Below are 22,127 nucleotides of genomic sequence, written 5' to 3'. Positions count from 1 at the left end.
TCATACTTTCTTGCTGGCCATAATAAGTTTAAGACGATAGATCAAGCTACAACCGATTTTGTCATTACAGATATCATCACTGTATGTCATATACCTGGATTAATACTACGCATGAACGCAACAAGTACTCTTCATGCCAAATATGCCCTAGTCTCAGCCCCGGCTAAAATCAATTACGCTCAAGAATAATGAGAGTCTCTAGATACAGAGCTCGTTCGTGGGACGCGACTTCAAGGACATGCGAAATAAAGCGACATGTTAGATAAAACATGTGTTTTTTTTTCTGCCTGCTCATTGTCTCGAGAAGACATCACGCGCCCATGACCCCATCAAGGATCTATTTTTACCTTCTTCACTTCCCCTTCATGTTCATCCGCGGCGCCTTCCACCTCTGGACTTCTAGCTCGCTTCGTAGGAACATTCGAAGCCACTGCAGAAAGATTTGGTGATGCATTATTATTTACCTTTGGACTTGCCACAACCGGTGGTGTTAGTGGCTCCACAGCGGGTCGAGTCGGGGTCATGGTCCTTGGAATGCCATTTGGTCGCTCTAAAATCGTGTCTTTTGGCAGAGAAGTGTTAATATTTAAGCCAAGTCCTTCTGAAGTTGGAGCGGAGGCAGGAGTGGATGTGGTCTTTTGGGTCAGCGTCTGTGTCGTACTTGCTGGTTGAGGAGGTACAGTAGCCTGTGATGCAGCGACGCTGTGATTCTGTCTCTGAACTGGATCTTTGCTGATCCCTTCAGGCGGTGGTCCTGTGGGACTTGTTGACCTTGGCACGGGCGTATTTGTGCCAGATCTGAAATTTGGCCCGCCCATCAGCATTCCTAGCAGATTTGCCTCCGCAGGGCCCTGAGGCTTCGGGGAGGCCAAAGCTTGAGCTTGCTTGTTCTCACTGGTTGCACCCGCCTGAGAAGGTGGAGGTGCGGTGGCAGCTTGTGAGGCTGCGCTGGCCGCTGCTGCTGGTGGGATTGAAGGCACAGATGTGTTACCTGATGGGCTTGAGGCAGCGACTGAAGGTGGTGCTTGCACACTGGAGGCTGGTGCTGATGGAGGCTGATGTTGCGGGGGAATTTGAGCCATCTGAGCCGCCTGAGGCTGTGGCTGCTGACTCTGTACAGACTGGCCCTGCGTGTCTTGACGCTGTGTACTTCCTTGATGTGCTGCTGCATTTGATGGAGGAGCGCGTGGGGGGAACTGACCTTGTTGATGTGTCGCGTTTGCGGGCGCTTGGCTAGGGGTTAGTTGTCTTGGTGGTCCTTGACTCTGTACCAAAATGCCCTCAAAGGCCCTCATAACGTTCTCTTCCTGTGTATCCTTGGGTACACCGATCATCGTCTCTGGTTCAAGAACGCGTTTTATAGCATTTGTAACAATCGACTCTGCCTTCGCCGTATTATTGTCGTTTCTGCTTGCATACGTCGAGATGAAGACTTTCTTGAACGTGTCGATGACCTCGGCGGAGGGTGGCTTGTAGCGCTTGAATTGCTGTGGCGGAAGTTGCTGAGCATGTGCTGGATACGGTGGCCGTCCATGCGGTGGATAAGGAGGACGATGTTGGCCATTAGCTGAATGGGGTTGACTGCCAGCATGGACATGAGGGGGATAGCCATTTGGTGGAACTTGGCCTGGAGGTCGCCCTTGCTGCGTCATGTTTGGAGGCATGGGAGCACCTGGCGGGCGTTGCTGATACTGGCCCGGAGGATAAGGGGGATATTGGTGGTTGCCATATTGTGGGTATGGATAACCCTGGCCGTAGTGAGGAGGTGGTTGTGGTGGCGGGGATTTTTTCTTTCGCTCTCGTTCGATTGGAACGCCTTCTTTGATGCCCCATAGCCAGCCTTTGCCCTCTTTTTCGACCTTTTTGAAGGCCTGAACTTCTGTTAGTGGTGCAATATGCAGAATTTAAATTAAAATGTGCATATACCTCATGCTGACCCAAATTGTGGCGCACGCTACTTTGCCATCCATTGCTTCCTGCTTTGAATTTATACCAAGGATATTTGCGCTCGATTGCACTGTAGATCTGTTGTAAATTCATCACTCCAGCCTTCGAGTTCTTGATAGCCTCGTAAATCAGATAGACATAATTGGCGCTCGGACGCTGCAACTGTTCTTCAGTATAGTCTTCAATTCTCATCTCCGGTGATGGTGAACGCGGAGGCCGAGGAATCTTTGGACGCTTCTCATCGTCATCCCCATCGCCTTCGACCTCTTCGCCTTTTGAGTTTCTTCTTGGTTTTGGCTTCGGCGGTCGAATCTCTGGAGGCGGAATTGTTGAGGGGTCCAGGCCGAGTTTGATAGCCTTTTCTCGCTCCTTTGCTTGCTTTATGAGCTGTGCACGCTCACGTTTCGACATGACACCATCCTTCGGTGGCCGGCCAGGTCCTTTCTTTCTTGCCGGGATGATAATACCGGCAGGTAGGCCAGGGACGTTGATATCCTCACCATTTTGCAAGGGGGCATCACGAGCAATACGTGGAGCTGACGGTTCCTTCGGTGCCGGAGGCTCTCCAGTCGGCGCCTTTGAAGTCTCTTTCGTGGTCTCTTTGGACGTCTCTTTCGAAGTCTCTTTGGCAGCTTCTTTGGTAGCCTCCTTGAATGGTTCCTTATTGGATTCCTTTGCACGAGCCTCGGCCTCCTTTGCCTTTTTAGCTTTCTCGCGTTCCTTTGCTTCGGCTTCAGCCTGCGCCTTCGCCTTGGCTTTCGCAGCTTCCTTAGCCTTGATTTTTGCGGCCTTAGCTTTGGCCTCGGCACGCTCGCGCTCTCGAGCTTCAGCTTCAGCTTTGAGTTTGGCGCGCTCTTGCCGAGCTTTGTCCTTGGCACTGATCTTGAGTGTGAGCTTTGGCCCCTTGCGACTTTGATTTGCGACAGTTTTTGATGAGCGCTTGTCCTTTGCCTTTGGCAATGATTTACGATCATAGGTCTTTGGGCGCCCAGGCCCTCGCTTCTTCGGAGTATCCTCTTCTGATGAGTATTCGTCCTCCTCTTCTTCGTCTTCTTCTTCTGCAATGTCGCCCTCTTCTTCTTCGTCAAGGAAGTCTTCATAGCCGTAATCTTCGTAATCTTCCGCATGAGCCCTTGCTCTCGCGCTTGGAGAGGAAAACTCGTCCAACTCGTCTTCATCAGCAATGATGCTTTCACCGCGGCCATCTTCAAAATTGAAGCTCATGCGTCCGCTCACGCTGTCGAAATCGTTCTCGCCAGGGTCCGCAGTTTCGAGAGCAACGGTTGGGAGTACAAATCTGAGCGATACACCACCAATCTGAATGACGCTGCCGTCGTGAAGAGGTACCGTGGATCCGGCGGGGTAGTGTTGGTCGTCATGAAAAGCACCATTACGACCGTAGACAATCATCTCAAAATGACATCGGTCGAAGTTGTAGGCTATCCGAATGTGCTTGCGTGAGATACCCTTCCCCGTTGAGAACTCATCCTCACCATTCATGGGGGGATGCACTGGAATCAGTGGGGTGAAATGAGGATCGGGCATATGGACCATGGGATCTAACGGTGCCGTTACATTTGGGTCGACTGTTTGCAACGCAGCCTGATTGTAGTCGAACTTAGGTTGTACCTGGTTGATGGAGTTCTTGCGCGACATGCTTTGGCTTCTGCTAGAAGACGTGTCCGTTGACTTCGACTTTGAGCTCTTCTTCTTTTTACGCCTCTTGAGTTTAATGTGGCCATCGTCATCGCCAACAATACCTCCGCTCTCGCTCAGGAAGCTACGAGCCGACATCCCAGCAGTATCATTTCTGATCGGTCGAACTGGCGTACCAGGTAGACTCGTGCTTCGCTGACTTCTCTTTCCACTCCTTTCTTCTCTGAGCTGCATGCGTGCCTGATATTGTTGTGCCATCTTGTATGCGCGCATGTCTCGACCAAGCTCAACAGCGTAGGTCGTCATGTAGAAATGTCCGTCTTGGAACTCGAGTTTTGCAAAGCCTGTCGCGGGCTGCACTGGGATCGGTTGCTCGGTATATTGGTCCAGCAGGCCGTCCGAGGTGTAAGGTAGTGAATCTAAGGGTGCCATTTCGGCGTCCATGCTGAAAGGTGGTGCCAGAGAGGCGACCGGCAGTTCAGCACCTACGGGCAGCTCAGACTTGATGCTCAATTGCTCTGCATGGTGCTGCAGTACATCGACGCGATCTGAGGCCGGGATTGCATTGCCATCGCCGGTGCGGACTACGACGTCTTGGTCGGCTGGTTGCTGAAGGCGCGTTGCCTCTGTGATTTCGGGCTTGATGTCGTGGGGGATGTCACCTATGGTGTCTTGCGCCTTTTGGTCACTGCCGGTTGCTCGACCTTCATGCGCAAACTCCTGCGTGCCACCATTCACTCGTGCTTGTTCGTCGTTGTGAACCTTGGGCGCTGCAGCCATTGGTTCGAGCTTCTCCCTGGTAGCCGCGACCAGCGCGCCATCGTCGGCAACGGCGGCGGAGGCGTCGGGCGCAACTTGGTCGGACAGAGGGATGGCATTTGCAGCCTCTTCCATTCTGTCGTCTCGACGGGTGTTATCGCTTTGTGACGTGATTGCGTGTGTGGGCGCATCTTGAGCGCCGTGGAAGAATGTGCAAAGGCTTTATGCCTCCATGTTCGCGGATCGCCTCGTCGTTGTGTGCGGTCAAGATATAGCTATGCAGATCCTGCTACGATGACAGTACGTATCCGTAACCAGTCACGGCGTCCTGACTGCTTAGAGTCTCTCTCGAAGCGGCGTCTCACGGTGGTGTTGAGCTGGAGCGGACCTATGTCTGGTGCCAAGACTTTGGGATCACCCGTGTGGATTTTTGCGTGACCCACAATACTACTGCGCTACAGTCCTTCGCTGTACATAGAGAAGCCCTGCAGCCGCACAGCCTTCGTTACCGTGCCGCTCGATGTCACAAACCCGATCTTTGGAAACCGGAAAATGGTGGACTCGTTGTCATAGTCTGCCATTTGCGTGCCTTGCGTTTGTTCTCGTAGCGGAGCGTACGCAGCCACTGCTGTGTTTCCCGCAGCCGGGTTGAACGTGTCCACCATCCAGACTAACTTAGTGCTGTGCTGAGGGCCGGTTCGACGTGTAAGGTAGTTGATTTCGTGCTTGGTCTACGGGAAAAATTCTTCTGATCTACGCCTAGTCCGTAGCTCGATCGATGGTCTTTACAAAGCCTTGCAGGCGAACACTGTGACACGCCCCATCTCTGGTACACACTCACCCTAAATGTATTGATTGACGAGCCACTCATTATGGCTCCAAAAAACAAGAAGAAAGAGGTAACGGCGCAGGAAGTGCCAGGGAGAAATGAACAACCACCTCCAGACTGGCCAAACTTCGCACCACTGGTATCGCCACTCGACCTATCCTTGGAGGAAACAGTACCCAAACAAATCATGTGCATACGCAACCTCTGGACCTCCACGCTTTGCAGAAATTACGTCACGTTCCTCTCGTCGCTCCCGCTGACCACAACGCCTGGAAGACCAAAGAAAGGCGATGCAGTCCGCGTTAACGATCGCTACCAAATCGACGATCCTGTGTTCGCCACCCGGCTCTGGAACGAAACGGCTTTGAAGTACCTTGTCAGCACGGATGAAGGATCTGGAGTAGACGAAAACGAAAGGGTGAAGCTGTGGGGTGGTGAGGTCGTCGGGTTGAATCCGAATATCAGGATATATCGTTATAAGAAAGGGCATTTTTTTGACCAGCACTGTGCGTTTAGCTCGATCTTGGAAATGGGAGAGGAAATCTGACTGCTTTTCTAGATGACGACTCGAATAACGTCAATGTTGCCGCTGAGAACGGACAGCTTGTGCAGGCGAAAACTACATGGACGCTCTTACTCTATCTTACGTCGCCGGCTACTGGATGCATCGGCGGCGAAACAGTCTTCTACCCGGATCCACCTTCCAAGAAAGCTGCTGCTCCAGATCCAATTGCCATTGGGCTAGAGGTGGGCATGGCTCTGCTCCATAAGCACGGTAAAGACTGCATGCTGCACGAAGGACGCGAGGTGACTGCTGGCGAGAAATGGGTCATCAGAAGCGATCTTTGCGTCAAGCGATGATTTTTTCATATCTGCCTTGGTGCGTTATATTTACACAGAGGCGCGCAAAAGCATAGATGGCGCGTTATAGGTTCTTGGCGGCTAGAAGTTTAGCAGCCCGCAACAGCAGCGTAATGCTGCAGTACACGCTACCACCCCATACACCGGTCCGCAGGGTTGCTAGCAGATTGTTGCTACTGTTGGCGATGTACACAACGACATAAATAGCCCTGCAGCGGATATTAGCCGTGTACATCACAACGCACGAACGAGCCGACCAAAGTATCACGCACCTAAACAAAAGATAAAGCTTGGTGAACTTGTCGACTTCATCGCCGCTAACCCCAGCGGAAATCGCAGCCACTACAGCGGGCGCAAAGAGCAAGAGAGATTCGTGCCCGTTCTGGTGTGCAGCGTCGGCACGCTTTGCACGCGCGAGAACAGCATCGTCTACCTTGAGGTCACGGCCCATATTGTTACGGCCTAGGACGGTTTTGCGTCAGTAAGAGGCATGCACAACGTCGAAAACGTAGGGTGACCAGTTCAACTGACCCAGTCTGTTGTCCCACTTGTAGCCACCAGCGCCCAGAGATGTGACTTTGAACACATGTGGCGCGAAAGTGAGAGCCCACGCGTAAACCACGCGGTACAGCGCGTCGGAATATGGTGACATGGTGCAGCAAATGTTCTGTACCGTGTTGGCACGGACTAAGCAGGTATCTTGGTAATTATTTTTCTTTTTTATGGATGAAAGAATGCAGCAGCGTTAATATGGGGAAGTCAACATCGGCTTTAATGTTCCTTAGCGACACATTCGAAACCATCCCCACCTCCTCATGATGCCGAGGCAGCCAGCTTCATTTAACCTCTCGTTCCCCATCGTGAACAAATTGGCGCTAGTGGCGCACGTAGAAACGTTCTAGTCTGGCGATCATGACACAAAGCGGATGAATACAGACCTCCGATGACGACGGGTTCAGGAAGAGTGCGGGAAGCGGGCTCGAAATGCCCAACTAACCCGATTCAGGAACCGAGATGGGACTTCCGTCAAAGCTTTTATCGAAGTCGAATGGTTGAAGACACGGAATGGCCCAGTGAGTTCCATCAGGAAGCCGATCCAGCGAACCGTCCGTTCGTGAATCTGGAATTAGTTTTCGGTTCCCTGCAGTCCTAGCGGTGCAACGCTACCAGCGGCAACCTCTTGTCCAGCCTTGCACGAAACCGTCCCATAGTTGAGAAACTCTGCATGTCTGGTAAACGCACAGATGCTCGATTGGTGCATTTCAATTTGGCACAAGGCTCTTTACAAACAGACGTCGTGGGAAGATCAGGACCAGACAAGAATATCCGAAGCAATGTTTGAACAAGTTTGGAGTACCTGAAGCGATCGAGAGTCAAGGAGTTTACTGGAAGACAAACCTAGAAACTTTGACCGTACCTCTTTCTCCAAGTCTATACCTGTGCGGACGGTCTAGTGAGGTCTATTATCTTTGGAACGAGTTTCGAGCTGCCCAGGCCAACGAGAACGGGACAGCTCTTCTCATGCTGTTCACAATCTCCACGGCAAGGGCTATTCGATTGCAACGATCAGACATTGTTTCATGTGAATTAACAGTTACTAGTAGGTTGTGCAAGATATTCCCTCATGAGCGGACAATCGTCGATCGATTTCTTCTACCACAACAAGTATAACTTTACCGATTATATCTAGAAGAGCTAGGTGCTGTAGTCTATACCCTGCGATCGACGAAGCGTAAAAAGTATAGATATATAGCATCTGAGAAGCACTTGCACGCACAGGGACAACACAAGCTTCTGCAGCAGGTTCGTCTCTCAGTCATGCGTTGCAGCTCAGATGGCCCGTGAGGACTACTTGTGCAGTCCTGCAAACGTTCTGCGAATGTGCAGGTGTCATGGCTTGGTATAAGACATCGAGTTCACGTTGGAAGAACGAACAAAAGAAACGAAACAGAGACAACCACGGCAATGTCTGCGGTCTCACGATGGGGCTATCGGCGTGAATTGGCAAGCATTCCTGGCTTGCCCACTGGGCTGGCGTTAACTTTCTGCGTTAACAGCGCTCCGTCATGAACTTGAATGCGTGGAAAATAGTAATTTTTTGTTATTTAACTCCTGATGCGTATGTACGTAGTTTTCTTGCAGGTTTCGTCTCCTACTCCGTGCAGCAGATGTCAACCGTCCGTGCCGTGCTTGCGTTGCCAATGAATCGTCCAGCCGACGCTTCCGTACCCCACGACGCCATGGGCTTGAGCCCACATCGCCCGGAGATTTTCTCAGATGTCGACCATACCGACAGCTTCTCTCAGGCGCCTTGCGTCCGGCTTTGCGCCCGTCTGAACGACAGAGAAAGGCTCCGTGTACAAGTCGCCCAAAACACTCGCGTAGACCACCCTCTTGCCGTCGAGGTACGTGGTGTAGTCGCTGACGCCGGCCGCGATGGCCTCCTTCTCGAACTCGGCGTAGTCGCTGCGTCCGGACTTTGCCTTGTCCTGGGCCTTCTTGATGGCCTGCTTCAGCTTCGTCTCGGACCACTTGATGGTGCCGGCGTCGGTCGCGTGGCTGAACGTGTAGGTGTCGACTTCGGTGCCGACGTACGACGTCACCGTCTGAGCGACGAAGTCGACGCGGTAGCGGTTGACGCCGAGGGCGGCGAGGGCGGCGATGGTGGCTGGAAACGTGGGCGTGTCGATTCCCGCGGTGGGGTTGAAATTGCTATCCCAGATCTTGGCCAGGGCAGCGCTGGTGGCTGCGTCGACGGGCATTGTTTTTTTTTTTCTTCTTTCCGGCCTAGTCGAATGAAAGAAAAGGAAAATTCTGTGGGTGCGAATCTCGTTCTCCAGTCACGACGAATCGGCCTTTTGCACGAACTGTATACAGAGCGAGAGAAAGGTCAAACGGTGTGTCGCGCAGAACAAGGCGTGCGTCTTCAAAACGAGGGGCAGCTCGTGGTGGCATCAGGCTTGCATAACTCGACCTTGAGCTACGCGAACGTATGTGGTAAAACAGCTGACAGCTGAAACCCTGCCACAACACGCATCGAGCCTGCAGCGTTACGTCAATCTCAGCCAAGCGCTTCGAAGGCTCGTGGCGTGTTACGCTACTGTCAACACGTGGTATCATGCCGCATGCTGTGGTGGCAGACACAGAGAAACACCAGGAGCCGTTGTGCAAGGACCCAATGGCCAAGCCGCTGAACGACAGCCGCCGGAGATGAGGACGACAAAGGGGCGGCTTGTGGAATCGAGGCATTAATTGTTCTGTCTGTTCAAACAGTCTCTTGCTCATGGAGACCTCCTCATCTACCGGTTCGCACTACTCATGACCATCTGAAAAAGGCGGTGTTCTCTTTCTTGACTTATTGATCTGATTAGGACCACGAGATCGCGTCCATCCCACCTTGCGTCCACGGCGCGCTCGGTCCATGCGATACCTCTTCCACAATGAAATCATCTAAAACATAGTATAATCTAACTTCTTCTTCATTCCAACCAACTGCGCCCAGAGGACCGTTGAAGATGTTAGAGTCCGCTATGGACGACAGGGTTTCTGTCTCCCACTTGCTACTGGAGTATCTCACCCGTTGCAGCCCAGTCCTGTCAAAATAGTAGACCTGGGTAACGTCGGGCGTATCGGAGCGAGCGACACCGATCGAACGAGGCAACTCGCTGGGTGTGTTGGCTGGGATATTTTGAACTGTATCTCGTTAATCCGTAAATCTCCACGAGCAAGAACGGTCAACTTACCTGGTGACCACTTCGAATCCGGCCACCTAGATGTTGCGAACTGTAATTGCTTCTCGTCATTGTACCAAAACAACCAAATCTCGTCTCCTACCATGGTCACACCCAAGGGCGACGCCGGATGTGCTTTCGCGCCATTGTCTAGGCTCCCAGCCAGGCTCCAACCACTTTTAGGGTTGAACATTCCTTCTAGAATCGAACCGTTGCCATTAACAACGTAGGTGCATAAATACTTAAGGTCTGGGGTTAAGTGAGCTATTCCTGCACCCGCTGCGGGAGCCGGTATTTCACCAGTAGGGTAACTGCGCTGCTGGGTGCACCCAGTACCATTCGTGTAGCATGACAAATCGAGCGCATAAAGAACATCCTGCCCTTCGGCGGCATATTGCAAGCGAACGTACTGCAATCCTTGTTAGTGTTTGTAAGGTGTCACTTTCAAATTGGCCGTGACTTTACAATGTAAACATCATAAACCCAAGCCGTCGCCGCGAGCGACGTATTTGCAATGGGCGTGTAGCTTAAGTCCAGCTTTGTGTTTGGTGACCAAGTTTGGTTTTCATAACAGAAATTCTTCATGTAGATATCTCCACTAAGATCTTGCCAGAAGACGAATATGTTTATGAGGCTTTGCGTCGCCACTATACTGCGCATTGCTACCGGCGTGGAAGCGGTGGTATTTGTTCCGCTCGTAATGTTCATATTACCAGGGCTGGCAGCACCGGAAGCTGTAGGACTTGCTGATGCGGGACTCGACGACTGTCGGTTTTGGATTCAGCCAAGACAGCAAACATATCTCATAGAGTGATGACAACATACGGAACTGCGTCTTGTCCCGAGAACTCCACCTAAGACTGCTCCTACGATCGCAGCGATAATAACGAAGCAAGTAGCGAACATGGTGAAAAAGACCTTTTTGCTTAAGCCACTCACTCTCTCGCTTACGACAGCGGGCGCTGCGTCTCCTCTGCTCTCCACATAGGATTTGACAGGAACGTCCCCATAGGTCGGCATGTGCTGTTGCACATAGACTTCATCTGAGATAAGCTCTGGGTAGTTTTCGTAGGCCCGTGACGCAGAAGCGCTGTGGCCTTTAGGTGAGGCATTGCTTGAATGATGTGCACTCTGGAGGTACTCTGTGAGCGATGTAGAATGGCGTGGAGATTCCGCTGTCTGGAGTTAAGAGGAGACGTTAGACTGATTTAGCGGACTGGAAATTCTGCAATCTATACCGTATTTCTCAGAGCCTTCATGGCGACTTGGATGAATACCAGGCTGTATGGTCACCAGTCAAAACCCCAGCGTCAAATTCCGTAGTGAATTATCTTGTAGTGAGTTTATTCGTGGAAGCCGACAATCAGTCGCATTCTGCAATGAGCGAGATCTTTAAAACGTCGTACAGAGGGCAAGGCTGGCTGCCTCAACCCGGGTGGCGCTCTACAAGCCATGACAGCCACCGTAGATAACGAACCTTTGCATGGAAACATGCTTTTGCCCCGGGGGCCTATCGCCGGATATGGATGTTTATCACGCAAAGGATGCAGTCTCTAGACCCGAAAAGAGCGCCTACACAGGCCTGAACGCTATCCGACTTTAACCTTTGCATGCGTGAAGTCGATGAAACTTGCTCTCTCCTATCAACGGCTTGATTTGATTGCTCAGACAAAATCAACCAGGCATTTAGCCGAGCACGTCGAATCAATATACCTTTTCGATTACAAAGGTCAAGTAGATCCTGTGAGGCCGTATCGTTATGTCAGCCTTGGCTGCATAGCAAGGACATCGCACAGCCTTGTTGCTCGCGTGGCACCAAACTTGCGCAAGCATCACGGTCAGAGAGATTGCCACGGCCAGACTCATAGCCCCGCCCACCAAGCAAAAGCAGTCGTCATTAAGATTAGCGCTGGATCGACGGAAAGGACGGATATGGAAGGAGATATCCCTCTCTGGAACAATCGCGTTAAGTTGAACATATATACATACAGATACAGGAACAGCCTTAGTGGCGAACATAGTTGGCACCAGAACAAGTGTTTTGATCTAGCCGCTGCCGAAATGCTTCCAGATCTCGCCTCTCATGTCTTCCGCAATCATTTCGTGCACCTTGGTGGTGGGCTGGATATAGTTCATCCAAAAGTAATCGCCGGCGTTGCCGTCAACCATGCAGTCCTGCCAATTCCAATTGCTCTGTCCGTCGCAGAAGTTTGTCACTGGCTGGGTGAAGCCATTCGCATACGCGGCATTTGCGAGGTTCTTGATGTATGAAAAGCTGTCGTAGTAGATAACTTGCTTGCCAAATTGCTGCAAGGCGCTTTTGAGGGCTGCGTTGGCGTCGCTGATGACTTGCCCCCATGTCTCCACGCAGTTTGTGTCCGATCCGCAGAGGTACGCTGCAGTGACGGGAGCAATGTGCTTTGGATAGATGTTCGCTACCATCACGTAGGGAACGCCAGCATCTAGGAGTGTCTGGACGGCAGCGGCGATCTTGGAGCTGAAGTCCTGAGCAAACTGGGCATTTTGAGAATCTTCAAGCCAAAATGCATCCGTGTGCTGGCTCAGGTCATTCTGACCAACCCACAGGAAGGCCAGGGTGTTGCTTGTATAATAGACGGACGTTCGCGAATGAATGTAATTGTGGATTTGATCCACCAAGCTTGCAGCGCCAGCACTTGACTTCGTGTAGGTGTTATCTAGAGTTGCTCCAAACTCTGCGCCGCCGTTCGCACCGCCGAATGCATAATCCCGCAGACCATATTTACCTAGTGACAGCTTATCGTTGAGATACGAGACCGCCACAGGGCCATTGGTCCATGTACCATATCCGTACACGTTGGCCGGACTGCCTGTGATGCCATGAGCGTAGGAACCATTGCCGTTGTCACTAAGCTCATCGCCAAAGGCAACAATTTGATTGAAAGGTAGGCCGCTGCCATAAGTAGGAAGTTGTTGAGGTGCCGGCAGGGGAGCGGCTGCAGCAGCAGCAAGGAAGAAAAGACCAAGAGTAAGAAAGGAGTTCATGGCGAAGTTGTAAAACACACTGGATCAACCGTGCGATGAAGTATAAAGAGCGAAGCAAACGAATGGAGTCGACGACGCAGCGTCAAGATAGCGAGTGAATTTGGGCAAGCCCAAGCAGAATACGAGAAAGTGATGGATGAGAAAAGCGAAAATTAGACGTGAATGCTGAGTGAGGGGAGCACATCTTGTACATAAAGCTCGCGGCTATGAAAAAAAAGATGTCATTTTACTTGCAATCTCACCATAGACGGGACATAGATGAGAAGGGAGCGAGTCGGCGTTCTGGTGGCTGGTCTGTGATCGCTAAGCGGGGGATTTAGTCAAACGCTTGATATTCTTCTTGTCGTTGTGTTTGGGTGCCGAATGGGCTAGCTGCTCATGAGAACATGTCCTTAGCAGGCAATCGATGAGCCAGATGCCCCAATGATCGATCTACGGGTCGATCTTGTGAAGCTGAATTGCATCCTGTAAACAAGCCAAGATTGGGAATCATGGGGGAAAATCTTGAGACCGCCACGCGAGATGGAGATCTTGAGTGGGAGATTTTGAAACAAGCCACATCGACTCGCGATCTTGGCGTAGAAGAAATCGCATCTAGCATTCTTGCGCATCATTGCCGATAGGACATTTCAAGATGCAGGTCAAAATGATGTACTATCCGCGCTCTTCGGGTGCATATCTGCAGCCGTGCTGACCGAAGACAAACCCCTTTGCGCCGTCATCCTTACATAAGCTGGGTCTCTGCGCTTGACATTTGGAAAACGGGCAATGGCTTTGACGGAAGAATTTTCGTTCGAGTCCATTCTACGTTCTCTCAAGCAACGCTGTGTGGAAGACAGGCGGAATGGAGAAGGCAAGCGTCAGAAAAGAAGCACGAGGTTGGCATGTGGTTGCACGTTTGAGCGAGAAATTCTCCAAGTCGGGCGAATGCTTGCCGATCTCGGGTGTCCCACATCCACCATTCTGACGTTGACCCCACCTCATACCACGAGCGCTCCAAATTGTATGCATAGCTGCTTTTCGAACAAAAATGTGTCAATTATCCAAATACACAAGTTCAATACAAGGACGTCATAAGGGCAATATTTTGGAGAATGGCTGACAAACTTTATATGGGATTTGACCTGAGCACACAACAATTAAAAGGTACACCACAAGCCCCGCATGCCTGAGTAGCCACCTGGTGCTCACTCTAGAGCAGGAATTGTGGTGCAGTCCGATCTTAAATTAGTGCACGAAGCAAAAGTCGACTTCGATGCGGACCTGGGAGCCAAGTACGGCATCCAAAAAGGCGTCCTGCAGAACAAGGCCGAAAATGAAATCTTCGCTCCGGTTGCAATGTGGCTCGAGGCTATGGACCTTGTCCTCACACGCCTGAAAGACGATGGCTTGGACTTTTCAAAGGTGAAAGGTGTCAGCGGGGCGGGCATGCAGCACGGGACAGTCTTCTGGAGCGAAGACGCAGACAAGCTTATGAGTGAGCTGGCGCAAGGTGCTGGCAGTAGTCTGCTGGAATATCTAAAGCCGGGAGACGTTGGAGAGGCGACTGGTGCATTTGCGCATCCTCACAGCCCAAACTGGCAAGACGCCAGCACTCAAAGGGAGTGTGACATGTTCGACGCCGCGCTGGGAAGCCCGGAAAATTTGGCTGAGGTGACGGGGAGCAAAGCGCATCACGTATGTTTGCTTGTTCAATGTTTTGACCGCCCTCGCTGATCACATGTACAGAGATTTAGCGGTCCTCAAATCCTACGCTATCGAACGAAGTACCCCGAGCACTACGAGAAAACAAGCCGTATATCACTTGTCTCTTCATTCCTTTCCTCCGTATTGTTAGGAAAGGTGGCCCCAATGGACATAGGGGACGTGTGTGGTGCTAATCTCTGGGATATGAAGGCGGGGAAATGGAACGAAGAACTGCTGGCGCTAACAGCCGGCGGGACAGAGGGCGTGCCTAAGCTCAAGGCAAAGTTGGGAGATGTGAGCGAGGATGGCGGCATTTCGTTTGGTTCTATATCGAAATACTTTGTTGCGAAGTACGGTTTTGCACAAGACTGTCAAGTCATCGCGGCAACTGGAGACAATCCAAGTACGATCCTCAGCTTGCCGCTTCGAGAGAGTGATGCCATGGTCAGCCTGGGCACCTCGACAACATTCCTCATGTCCACACCCAAATTCTTGCCCGACCCTGCATATCACTTTATGAACCACCCAGCGACGGCCGGGTTATACATGTTTATGCTTTGCTATAAGAATGGAGGTCTCGCGCGCGAAAATGTGCGCGATGCTGTCAACGGCGACTCTAGCTCCAATTCGTGGGATAGATTCAACGAGATTATCACAAATTCGCCGCCGCTGAATCAAAAGAATGCATCAGAGCCGATGAAGCTGGGACTCTTTTTCCCACGACCGGAAATTGTGCCCAACGTTCCCGCGGGAACTTGGCGTTTCTTGTACGAACACTCTTCGGGCAGGCTGGAGCCGACCAAGCTGCTATCGAAAGACTGGCCAAGTCCTGACGTCGATGCACGGGCTATTGTGGAGTCTCAATTCCTGTCTTTGCGTTTGCGAAGCCAGAATCTTGTATCACTGCAGAAGGACGTGAACGGTGCAGAACTACCTCCACAACCTCGTCGTATATATCTCGTCGGCGGAGGGTCGCAGAATGCCGCTATCGCTGAAGTTTGCGCAGACGTGTTAGGCAGTGCAGATGGGGTCTACAGGCTCGACATAGGCGGCAACGCGTGTGCCCTGGGAGCAGCATACAAGGCGGTCTGGGGTTGCGAACGTACGAAGGGACAGACCTTCGAGGAACTAATTGGTAGTCGCTGGGACGAAAGCAAGTTTGTCAAGAAGATCTGCGACGGCTATCGCAAAGGAATATTCGAGAAGTATGGCGAGGCGCTCAAAGGCTTCGAAGCAATGGAGAAGACCGTTCTCAAGGAGACCGGCCTGCGTGCTGAAGATGAGGCAATCAACTCAAGACCGGAGCAAAGCGGCCACTGAATTAAACCATATTAGCCATGGACGTCAGATTATACGTCTCTGAGACGCTTCGTTTTCGATACGTAGCTAGACAGATCATGATGTGACAATCACATCTTCAAATGCGCGTGAATATTGAAGGAAGCAACCTTATATTTACATCGTTATGTTGTTGGAGACTTGACTAGACAGTGAATAGATTTATTCCAGCTACAAATTTCGAAAGAAATCTAGCTGAAAGTTGATTTAGACTCATCTTCATCTCGACTGTTCAAATCATTTCTTCCTCTTACGGCTGTCTGCTCTTGTCAGATATCCATGGATATCTTCTCGGGGCCGAATCTGATATCAACGAATCCGACGCTTCACCGGTCTGTTTGATGTGGCTTTCACAGTGATTACGTTAATTATGTACATATCTGGCACACTTGAATCTTTGACTCACAGCGTGGAGGAACCCAGCAGTTCAAGTCCAGTGCTTTTCCGCCAGTTGTCGTGGATTTCCACACATAGCTCATGGACGGCCCCTCAGAGCTGCTAAATCAATGTTCTTCAGGTCGTTTGAGCTAATCAGGCTGATCCCTCTGCGATTGCCAATCTTCTGCTTCGCCTGCTCGTAATGCATCTTCAGCATCCCTTCCTTTTCCCTCCATTCTTTCTCCTCACGTTGACGACGTGCTCTGGCCTCTTGGCGATGCTGCTTTTGTTGAGCTTTGCGGAGACGAATCTCGGTCGAAACTTTGAAGCGCTCTTTAAAAGCCTCGAGTAGAGATGTGTCAGAGCAGGTCTCGAAGGCATCGCGGAAGGATTCATAAGTTTTGACATCTTTCTCGTCCGTCTTCCGTTCAACATACGCGACGGTATTCCAGACGACGTGCTTGCGCAACTTGATGTCATCTTCGGGCGTAGCTTTCCAAATCGCAATGATCTCTTCGGGATACATATCGTGAGACTCGTCCATAAAGTACGCCCACATCTTGTTGAGCAGTCGACCGGAGCTGAACGGCACTTTGAGGTCGAGCCACTTTGCAAGCTTATACAACGCCGATATCTCAATGATGTCGTACTGGATGCCTCTCGAATCCGCCGTCGGGAGATGCTTGACGCCCAGGTACGTGTTTGGAAAGGGGGCACTGATGGTGCTCAACCACTTTGCAAACTCCGTGATTGCATAGCTGGATGCGTGTTCTTCCAGAATGACGAAGTTGAAGACATTCCTAATTCTGAAGCTCGGTACGCTGCGGACCAAGGCATCGAAGCGTGCGGATGCAGAGCATAGCTTTATTGCCATCACGGTGGCCACAAGGTACTGCCTGGTGACTGGGAGTCCGCTTTGATCCGCACATTTGGCTTGCCGAAGGATCTGGACTCTGGCCGAGTGGCTCACCGGTGCGGTCTCCGGTATTGGCGCGGTTATGGCGACCGAAGCTTCGCGATCTCGACCGGCGCTTGTTTTGTTGTCACCTTCCACGGTGCGGTCGTGGTCAAAAGACTGTATGAGTTTAGCCGCGGCCTGAACAAAGTAGAAACACACTCTCTCACGTTACGAGATGCTGCTTGGAGGGAGTTCTCTGTAGGATCATCCACCGGTTTTCTTTTCGCAGTAGTCGTTGGCGTCGTAGCAATTCCGTTCGGACCAAGACCACGGCGCCGTCGTCGAGATTTCGAACCCATATCGGACTGAGCACTTAGTCTTGGACAATAGAACAGATCCAAATTCAATACTTCATCTAGGATATTTTGCCACTTTTGAATTTGGGTTTCACTACACCTATGATAGCTTGGTATTTTTTTTCTCCTATATTTCGATGAAGTTTATGATTGACGTCGAAAGAAAATGCTGATCAATAAGCTGACGCAAGCTTCTTATATATATATTTTTTCCAGATATCCTTTAGGCACTCACTACCCAGTGAATAAGTGCGCTGCGAAGTGATTTGCTCATGTCGTCTCTGTCTCGGGAGGATTCACAATTCGACCCAGCAATTCGTTTAACGATGTTACGTCCATGAATGGCAAGAAGTACAATATCTAAGCTGAGTCAAGTCACACAAACGGACGGAATCTGAGTCAAACGTGGCTCTAGTTCTCATTCCGGCAAACGGCCAAATGGCATGTCACTTATGCCTAGGATCTGCTGGGTGCGCGAGCGCCAGTCGACAGTTCAGAAATTCTGGGCCATGGCAGACTCGCTCAGGATTACGCACGCAGAAACCAAGAGGTTGGACATTGGGCATCGCGGTAGGCTCATTTGGTCTGCGTCATCGCCTCACTTGTTCGATGTGTTATTGTCCCTGGATTTGTTTACCCACTGAAATCAACGCAACTTGAATCCAATTTTGCGCCTTCATTAAAACTCACAACTGTAGCTTCTAAGCCACATGCTTCATTTCTCATACAGTCGACCGAGATTTGGTCAGTCTGTGTTCAAAGCAATACCGAATCCGAACTTGATATGGGCAAGTTCCCCTTACACGACACGAGCACTTTGGTTTACGCCAAATCGTGTTGGACATTGATGACCTGCTTAGTTTCAGTGAATTCAGTGAATTCGGATTTTATTCACCAGTTGAACCGCATCGAAATCATCCTATACGACCACGTAATTCAGACGGTCTTCTCAACGTAAATTGGATTGCATTCTCTTTAGAACTAGACTTCTCAGAAATCGATATCGACATTGCCAATTTGCTGCCAAAAGAGAGTGCACTAACTCCGTCCTCGCTTTCGAGGTTCTAGCTCGTTATTGACACACTGCTCTTGCGCTAACAAGCTTATGATTTGCCGCATGATCCTATGGTCGTCCTTCAGGAGCTGCTGAATTAGAGGTGTTCGTCCAGAACGTTGGGTTAACTTACACAAGCAGGTTTTAAAAGCCAAAGATGCCTGACTTGTCAAGTTATTACCAATTGAAGCACATCTGTAACGGGATCAGTTGGGAACGACTACAAACATATGATAACAGGCATAATCGAGCGTAGAAGCTGGAATTATAATATTGATACATCTTCGTTACTACATTATTCATGAATTCGTCATGCCAAAGTGGCTAGCGTTCGGCGGAAGATATCCCTCCGTCCCTTTGGACGAGAACGCGGTCTGTTCCCAGCTGCCAGTGCCGTTTTCGGCAACAGAGTACGCATTTGGACCAATCAAATTGCCGAAGAATGCGGTGTCGACTCCTTGAAATGCCCAATCGTCAACGGAAGCCGTCAGATCTGGATAGGGTATCGTTGCCGGCTGCAGGGAATCAATGGCGTTGATGTCTACGTCAGGATGCAAGGAAAAATCAATATTTCCTGTGCTGACGAGATATGGAGCAACGAAGGCCTTTTGGCCTGTATTCTTCACGCAGCCGGTGCGGGAGTCTGCGACATTCTCGCTGCATTGAGACGGACTGTTAGCGAGATCCTTCCGCGTCGTGACATCTGTCGAAGGGCTTTGGCGAGATATTTTGATGGTGCCGTAGTATGGGATGAAAATGTGTAGAACGTGACATTCATCTTTGTTACATCGGTCTTCTGCGCCTCCATCCACAGCGTTGTGCAATTTCTCGGTCAGATAACAATGTCCCTGGAATGCATCGGCCTCAATATGCATCAATCGGCGGATTAGACAAGAACTTTGGTACGTCATGGCATCCTCGTTAAGATTCGCGACCCTGTCCATCGTTTCGGCCAGCTGTTCAACGAGGGCTCGATCACCTGGTCGCTGATGCTGCAAAAATCCATATGGCGCTCGGTTCTGGTGCATGTTTAGATGCCCAATCATGAGACTCAAGGCCGCAATCAACGCGACGAAATCCATAGGCCTACAACACGACAAGACCGGCTTCGCATTACGAAAGCTGTTGTAACGTCTGATGATTTCTCTGCTAGCCATCAAGCAGGCTATTTTGGAGTACTCGTATCTGCGATTGGGGTCCTCGCGCAGCAGATACGGCAAGTGGAGGCAGTTTACCAAGCTATAATGCTTGACCTGATTCGTGGCTCGAATACTTCGCCAGAAGGCACTGTTGTTCGTATCGGGCTCATCGAATTTGGGAAGTGACCAGAACTCGTCTGGTACGCTCCTGGCGGCATCGAGAAGCATGGTGTCAATCTCCTGCGTGACATTATAATCTTCCATTCCATTGCGACGCTGAAGAAGTCGATGGGCCACCTGAGAGTGCTTAAGCTCGAGGGTCAACCTACGGGTGATTAGCAAGTGTTCCTTTTTTTTCATTTGTTTCATTTTTTCCAAGTATTTCGCAGGCTAAAATCTGGAGAGCGGATACCCATTCTCCATTATGTCCTTGACAGTATGTGAATTGGAAAAGGAAGAAAGCATGTTCAAGGACTCGTTGACGAAGGGAAACACGTGACTCTACGCAGATGATCAGTTTCAGCTGCCATTGGGGTTCTTTGAACGACTCACAACCAAGAGGTACCCGATTGTTTCTTTGGTAGTTGGCGTTCAAACTCAGGAATCGGGGTAGCACCGCTAGAAGGCAAACCAAGAATGAGGCTCAAAAAGCGGTCCGTGTATATGAGATTGTGCCAAATGTAGTGGGGCTGCAGAGACCGACTGGTGTCAATGACCAGCAGATGAGGTGTGCGCCAGCGATCGATTCCCATCATCTGGGCGACCATGATGGACCTCCGCGTCGCCAGCCAAGCCCTGCGTAGATTGCCGTGGTTTGAATGATACATTGCCTCGAGCATGATGCATTCCAGAGCGTCCATAGTCCCATGCAACTCTTCGTTCGTCGTCACGAGCTTGATCGCTTCGTCTGCAAGTCTTCGGTTGATGATACGAGGATCCTCGGAGAATTTTGACGATTCTGGCGGAGGGAAGTATTGGAGCATCAGCGCCATTTCTAGCATCTGTCTTGCCAGTACCGCTGGATGCATGGAAGGATGTGGCATCCTTGAGATGTACTCGATTATGTCGCGTCCGCCCTTGGACAGATCGACGTCTGGCTGGGTGAACGTCCGATGATTATATATAGTGCTGTCGTATTTGATCTGGCACAGGGTCTCGATATCCTTTCGCGACGGAAAGGCGGCACACAAAGACTGCGAAATTTCTTGAAACCTGCGAGCGTCTCCTCGTTCATCACGTGTAATCGCAGGAAGGGAGTTGATCTTGCGGTACGCCTCTTGGTCAAACAACGGCAACGTCTGCGGCGACACACGGCGTCAGGAATTGGCGACAAAACAACGTGCAGATTCAGGCCAAAGGGTGATTCAAAGAGATCCAACAGCGATCTGACTTGAACGAGAGAGCGACGGTCGCCAAGATGGCACAGCCGTGCTCGATTCTGACGGGCGAATTGCTGGAAAGGAGACCGTACTTACGGACGACGCTTGAATGCATCGGTCAGGAAGAGCTTCTGACCGCACCGTAGGACTCGGAGTGGGAACACCGGGTTCGCTGATGTCTCCAGACGACGAGCTGGGGCCGACCTTCTTCACCAGCTGACTCAACAGCGATTCGACTCGAGACAATCGATCGGCCAGTTGATTCTGGCTCTCGTTGTTGGCCTCCTCGTACGCGATCTGCTCGGGAAACTCCTGCGAAACACACGTGGCATTTCGTCGCCGGCATGCGACGCACACCTCGTCCGATGGAAGCGAGAACTCGCACTTGACCTTTCGATGCTTACAGTTCCAGCAACTGCGCGTGCCTTTTCTCAGCTTCCGTCTCTTGTTTGACTCGACCTCCACGTGACCGGGCTCCGGATTCATGTTCGCGACGATCTAAGGATCACGGCCAACAGGCAGGATCTCTTTGTCCAGAAGTCACGCCGGCCGCGCTTGTCGACCACGATGATCGAGCAGGACAAGCGGCTTCGACGGCTGGGAAGCATAAGACGGCGAAGCAGCTCCGCCGAGGCTTCGGTCGAACCGATTCCTGCTAAGTCAGCAACGCCAGAGGTTGGTCGCACACGCCAAGCTGACGGAGGATTGAGAGTCCGCCCTGACAGAACCGATCACAGCCTGGCCACGCATGTCGTCAGCGGACCGGTGTCGCGAACGCGAGCGGACGAGCATCACAAACTCAGACATCGTTTCTCTCTTCTCGAACCACACACGCACACACGCACAACTGCGCGGCACGGGCGAGGGCTGGCCAGCGCCCTGGCGGCAGCCCAAGCCTGCCCTGTCCTAGGGCTGCTTTAGCGGGTTCGCTCCGCCGCCCGTCGTCCTGTTGCAAATTTTTTCTTTGCTTCGCTCGGAGTCACTCCGCATCGGGGACGGCGCTTCTGGCCCAAGTTAAACGATATCAGCTTATCTCCACCTGTCTCTGGCCGTTGGCTTGCTCCCCTATCTGATTGCTACGCCTGCTCCTGG

The 22,127-nt window shown here is 51.2% G+C and overlaps 8 protein-coding genes across 12 annotated transcripts; 2 read left to right on the top strand and 6 right to left on the bottom strand.

Moving 5' to 3' along the window:
- Positions 1-46: 46 nt before the first annotated feature.
- On the bottom strand, positions 47-4,793 carry PV09_06152 (uncharacterized protein). The gene is made up of 2 exons (XM_016359751.1): positions 1,927-4,793; positions 47-1,871 (listed from the first exon to the last, which is right to left on the bottom strand). Exons 1-2 carry the CDS (start codon positions 4,495-4,497, stop codon positions 330-332), a joined length of 4,113 nt encoding a protein of 1,370 aa, XP_016212587.1. The 5' UTR covers positions 4,498-4,793; the 3' UTR covers positions 47-329.
- Positions 4,794-4,855: 62 nt separating this feature from the next.
- On the top strand, positions 4,856-8,191 carry PV09_06150. 3 transcript variants are annotated; one of them, XM_016359749.1, is made up of 4 exons: positions 4,856-5,072; positions 5,126-5,697; positions 5,751-6,755; positions 6,812-8,191. In XM_016359749.1, the coding sequence occupies exons 2-3, from the start codon at positions 5,235-5,237 to the stop codon at positions 6,050-6,052; spliced, it is 765 nt and encodes a 254-aa protein (XP_016212585.1). In that variant the 5' UTR covers positions 4,856-5,072; positions 5,126-5,234; the 3' UTR covers positions 6,053-6,755; positions 6,812-8,191. The 3 variants fall into 3 exon arrangements, with proteins under 3 accessions (XP_016212585.1, XP_016212584.1, XP_016212583.1); XM_016359748.1 differs by having other exon boundaries at positions 5,751-8,191; XM_016359747.1 differs by having other exon boundaries at positions 4,856-5,697; positions 5,751-8,191.
- Positions 6,030-6,855, bottom strand: PV09_06151 (uncharacterized protein). Its single transcript, XM_016359750.1, has 3 exons — positions 6,584-6,855; positions 6,325-6,514; positions 6,030-6,261 (listed from the first exon to the last, which is right to left on the bottom strand). The coding sequence occupies exons 1-3, from the start codon at positions 6,702-6,704 to the stop codon at positions 6,117-6,119; spliced, it is 456 nt and encodes a 151-aa protein (XP_016212586.1). The 5' UTR covers positions 6,705-6,855; the 3' UTR covers positions 6,030-6,116.
- PV09_06149 (uncharacterized protein) lies at positions 8,130-9,049 on the bottom strand. The gene has a single exon (XM_016359746.1). The coding sequence runs from the start codon at positions 8,812-8,814 to the stop codon at positions 8,326-8,328; it is 489 nt and encodes a 162-aa protein (XP_016212582.1). The 5' UTR covers positions 8,815-9,049; the 3' UTR covers positions 8,130-8,325.
- A 2,780-nt stretch (positions 9,050-11,829) lies between these two features.
- Positions 11,830-12,976, bottom strand: PV09_06148 (uncharacterized protein; the record flags this gene model as incomplete). The annotated part of the gene is made up of 1 exon (XM_016359745.1): positions 11,830-12,976. Exon 1 carries the CDS (start codon positions 12,805-12,807, stop codon positions 11,830-11,832), a length of 978 nt encoding a protein of 325 aa, XP_016212581.1. The 5' UTR covers positions 12,808-12,976.
- An 843-nt stretch (positions 12,977-13,819) lies between these two features.
- On the top strand, positions 13,820-16,044 carry PV09_06147. 2 transcript variants are annotated; one of them, XM_016359743.1, is made up of 3 exons: positions 13,820-13,953; positions 14,009-14,484; positions 14,536-16,044. In XM_016359743.1, exons 1-3 carry the CDS (start codon positions 13,902-13,904, stop codon positions 15,811-15,813), a joined length of 1,806 nt encoding a protein of 601 aa, XP_016212579.1. In that variant the 5' UTR covers positions 13,820-13,901; the 3' UTR covers positions 15,814-16,044. The 2 variants fall into 2 exon arrangements, with proteins under 2 accessions (XP_016212579.1, XP_016212580.1); XM_016359744.1 differs by having other exon boundaries at positions 13,820-14,484.
- Positions 16,045-16,306: 262 nt separating this feature from the next.
- PV09_06146 (uncharacterized protein) lies at positions 16,307-17,466 on the bottom strand (the record flags this gene model as incomplete). The annotated part of the gene is made up of 2 exons (XM_016359742.1): positions 16,307-17,284; positions 17,335-17,466. 2 exons carry the CDS (start codon positions 17,464-17,466, stop codon positions 16,307-16,309), a joined length of 1,110 nt encoding a protein of 369 aa, XP_016212578.1.
- Positions 17,467-18,436: 970 nt separating this feature from the next.
- Positions 18,437-21,676, bottom strand: PV09_06145. 2 transcript variants are annotated; one of them, XM_016359740.1, is made up of 4 exons: positions 21,132-21,676; positions 20,212-20,954; positions 18,651-19,981; positions 18,437-18,606 (listed from the first exon to the last, which is right to left on the bottom strand). In XM_016359740.1, the coding sequence occupies exons 1-3, from the start codon at positions 21,519-21,521 to the stop codon at positions 18,817-18,819; spliced, it is 2,298 nt and encodes a 765-aa protein (XP_016212576.1). In that variant the 5' UTR covers positions 21,522-21,676; the 3' UTR covers positions 18,437-18,606; positions 18,651-18,816. The 2 variants fall into 2 exon arrangements, with proteins under 2 accessions (XP_016212576.1, XP_016212577.1); XM_016359741.1 differs by having other exon boundaries at positions 20,212-21,676.
- Positions 21,677-22,127: the final 451 nt, after the last annotated feature.

This window comes from Verruconis gallopava, assembly GCF_000836295.1.
Source record: "Verruconis gallopava strain CBS 43764 unplaced genomic scaffold supercont1.20, whole genome shotgun sequence".
Lineage (NCBI taxonomy): Eukaryota > Fungi > Ascomycota > Dothideomycetes > Venturiales > Sympoventuriaceae > Verruconis > Verruconis gallopava.
The sequence above is the reverse complement of the archived record's forward strand: the minus strand, read 5'-3'. Positions and strand labels throughout refer to the sequence as shown.

Coding starts and splice junctions, on each gene's coding strand:
- PV09_06152 (XM_016359751.1), bottom strand. CDS start 4,497: ATGGAAGAGGCTGCAAATGCCATCCCTCTGTCCGACCAAGTTGCGCCC. Junction 1,872..1,926: donor ACAATTTGGGTCAGCATGAG/GTATATGCACAT, acceptor ACAGAAGTTCAG/GCCTTCAAAAAGGTCGAAAA.
- PV09_06150 (XM_016359749.1), top strand. CDS start 5,235: ATGGCTCCAAAAAACAAGAAGAAAGAGGTAACGGCGCAGGAAGTGCCA. Junction 5,698..5,750: donor GCATTTTTTTGACCAGCACT/GTGCGTTTAGCT, acceptor CTGCTTTTCTAG/ATGACGACTCGAATAACGTC.
- PV09_06151 (XM_016359750.1), bottom strand. CDS start 6,704: ATGTCACCATATTCCGACGCGCTGTACCGCGTGGTTTACGCGTGGGCT. Junction 6,515..6,583: donor CAAGTGGGACAACAGACTGG/GTCAGTTGAACT, acceptor AAACCGTCCTAG/GCCGTAACAATATGGGCCGT. Junction 6,262..6,324: donor AAGCTTTATCTTTTGTTTAG/GTGCGTGATACT, acceptor TATCCGCTGCAG/GGCTATTTATGTCGTTGTGT.
- PV09_06149 (XM_016359746.1), bottom strand. CDS start 8,814: ATGCCCGTCGACGCAGCCACCAGCGCTGCCCTGGCCAAGATCTGGGAT.
- PV09_06147 (XM_016359743.1), top strand. CDS start 13,902: ATGGCTGACAAACTTTATATGGGATTTGACCTGAGCACACAACAATTA. Junction 13,954..14,008: donor GAGCACACAACAATTAAAAG/GTACACCACAAG, acceptor ACTCTAGAGCAG/GAATTGTGGTGCAGTCCGAT. Junction 14,485..14,535: donor CGGGGAGCAAAGCGCATCAC/GTATGTTTGCTT, acceptor TCACATGTACAG/AGATTTAGCGGTCCTCAAAT.
- PV09_06145 (XM_016359740.1), bottom strand. CDS start 21,521: ATGAATCCGGAGCCCGGTCACGTGGAGGTCGAGTCAAACAAGAGACGG. Junction 20,955..21,131: donor GATGCATTCAAGCGTCGTCC/GTAAGTACGGTC, acceptor GTGTCGCCGCAG/ACGTTGCCGTTGTTTGACCA. Junction 19,982..20,211: donor AAACAATCGGGTACCTCTTG/GTTGTGAGTCGT, acceptor AATCACCCGTAG/GTTGACCCTCGAGCTTAAGC.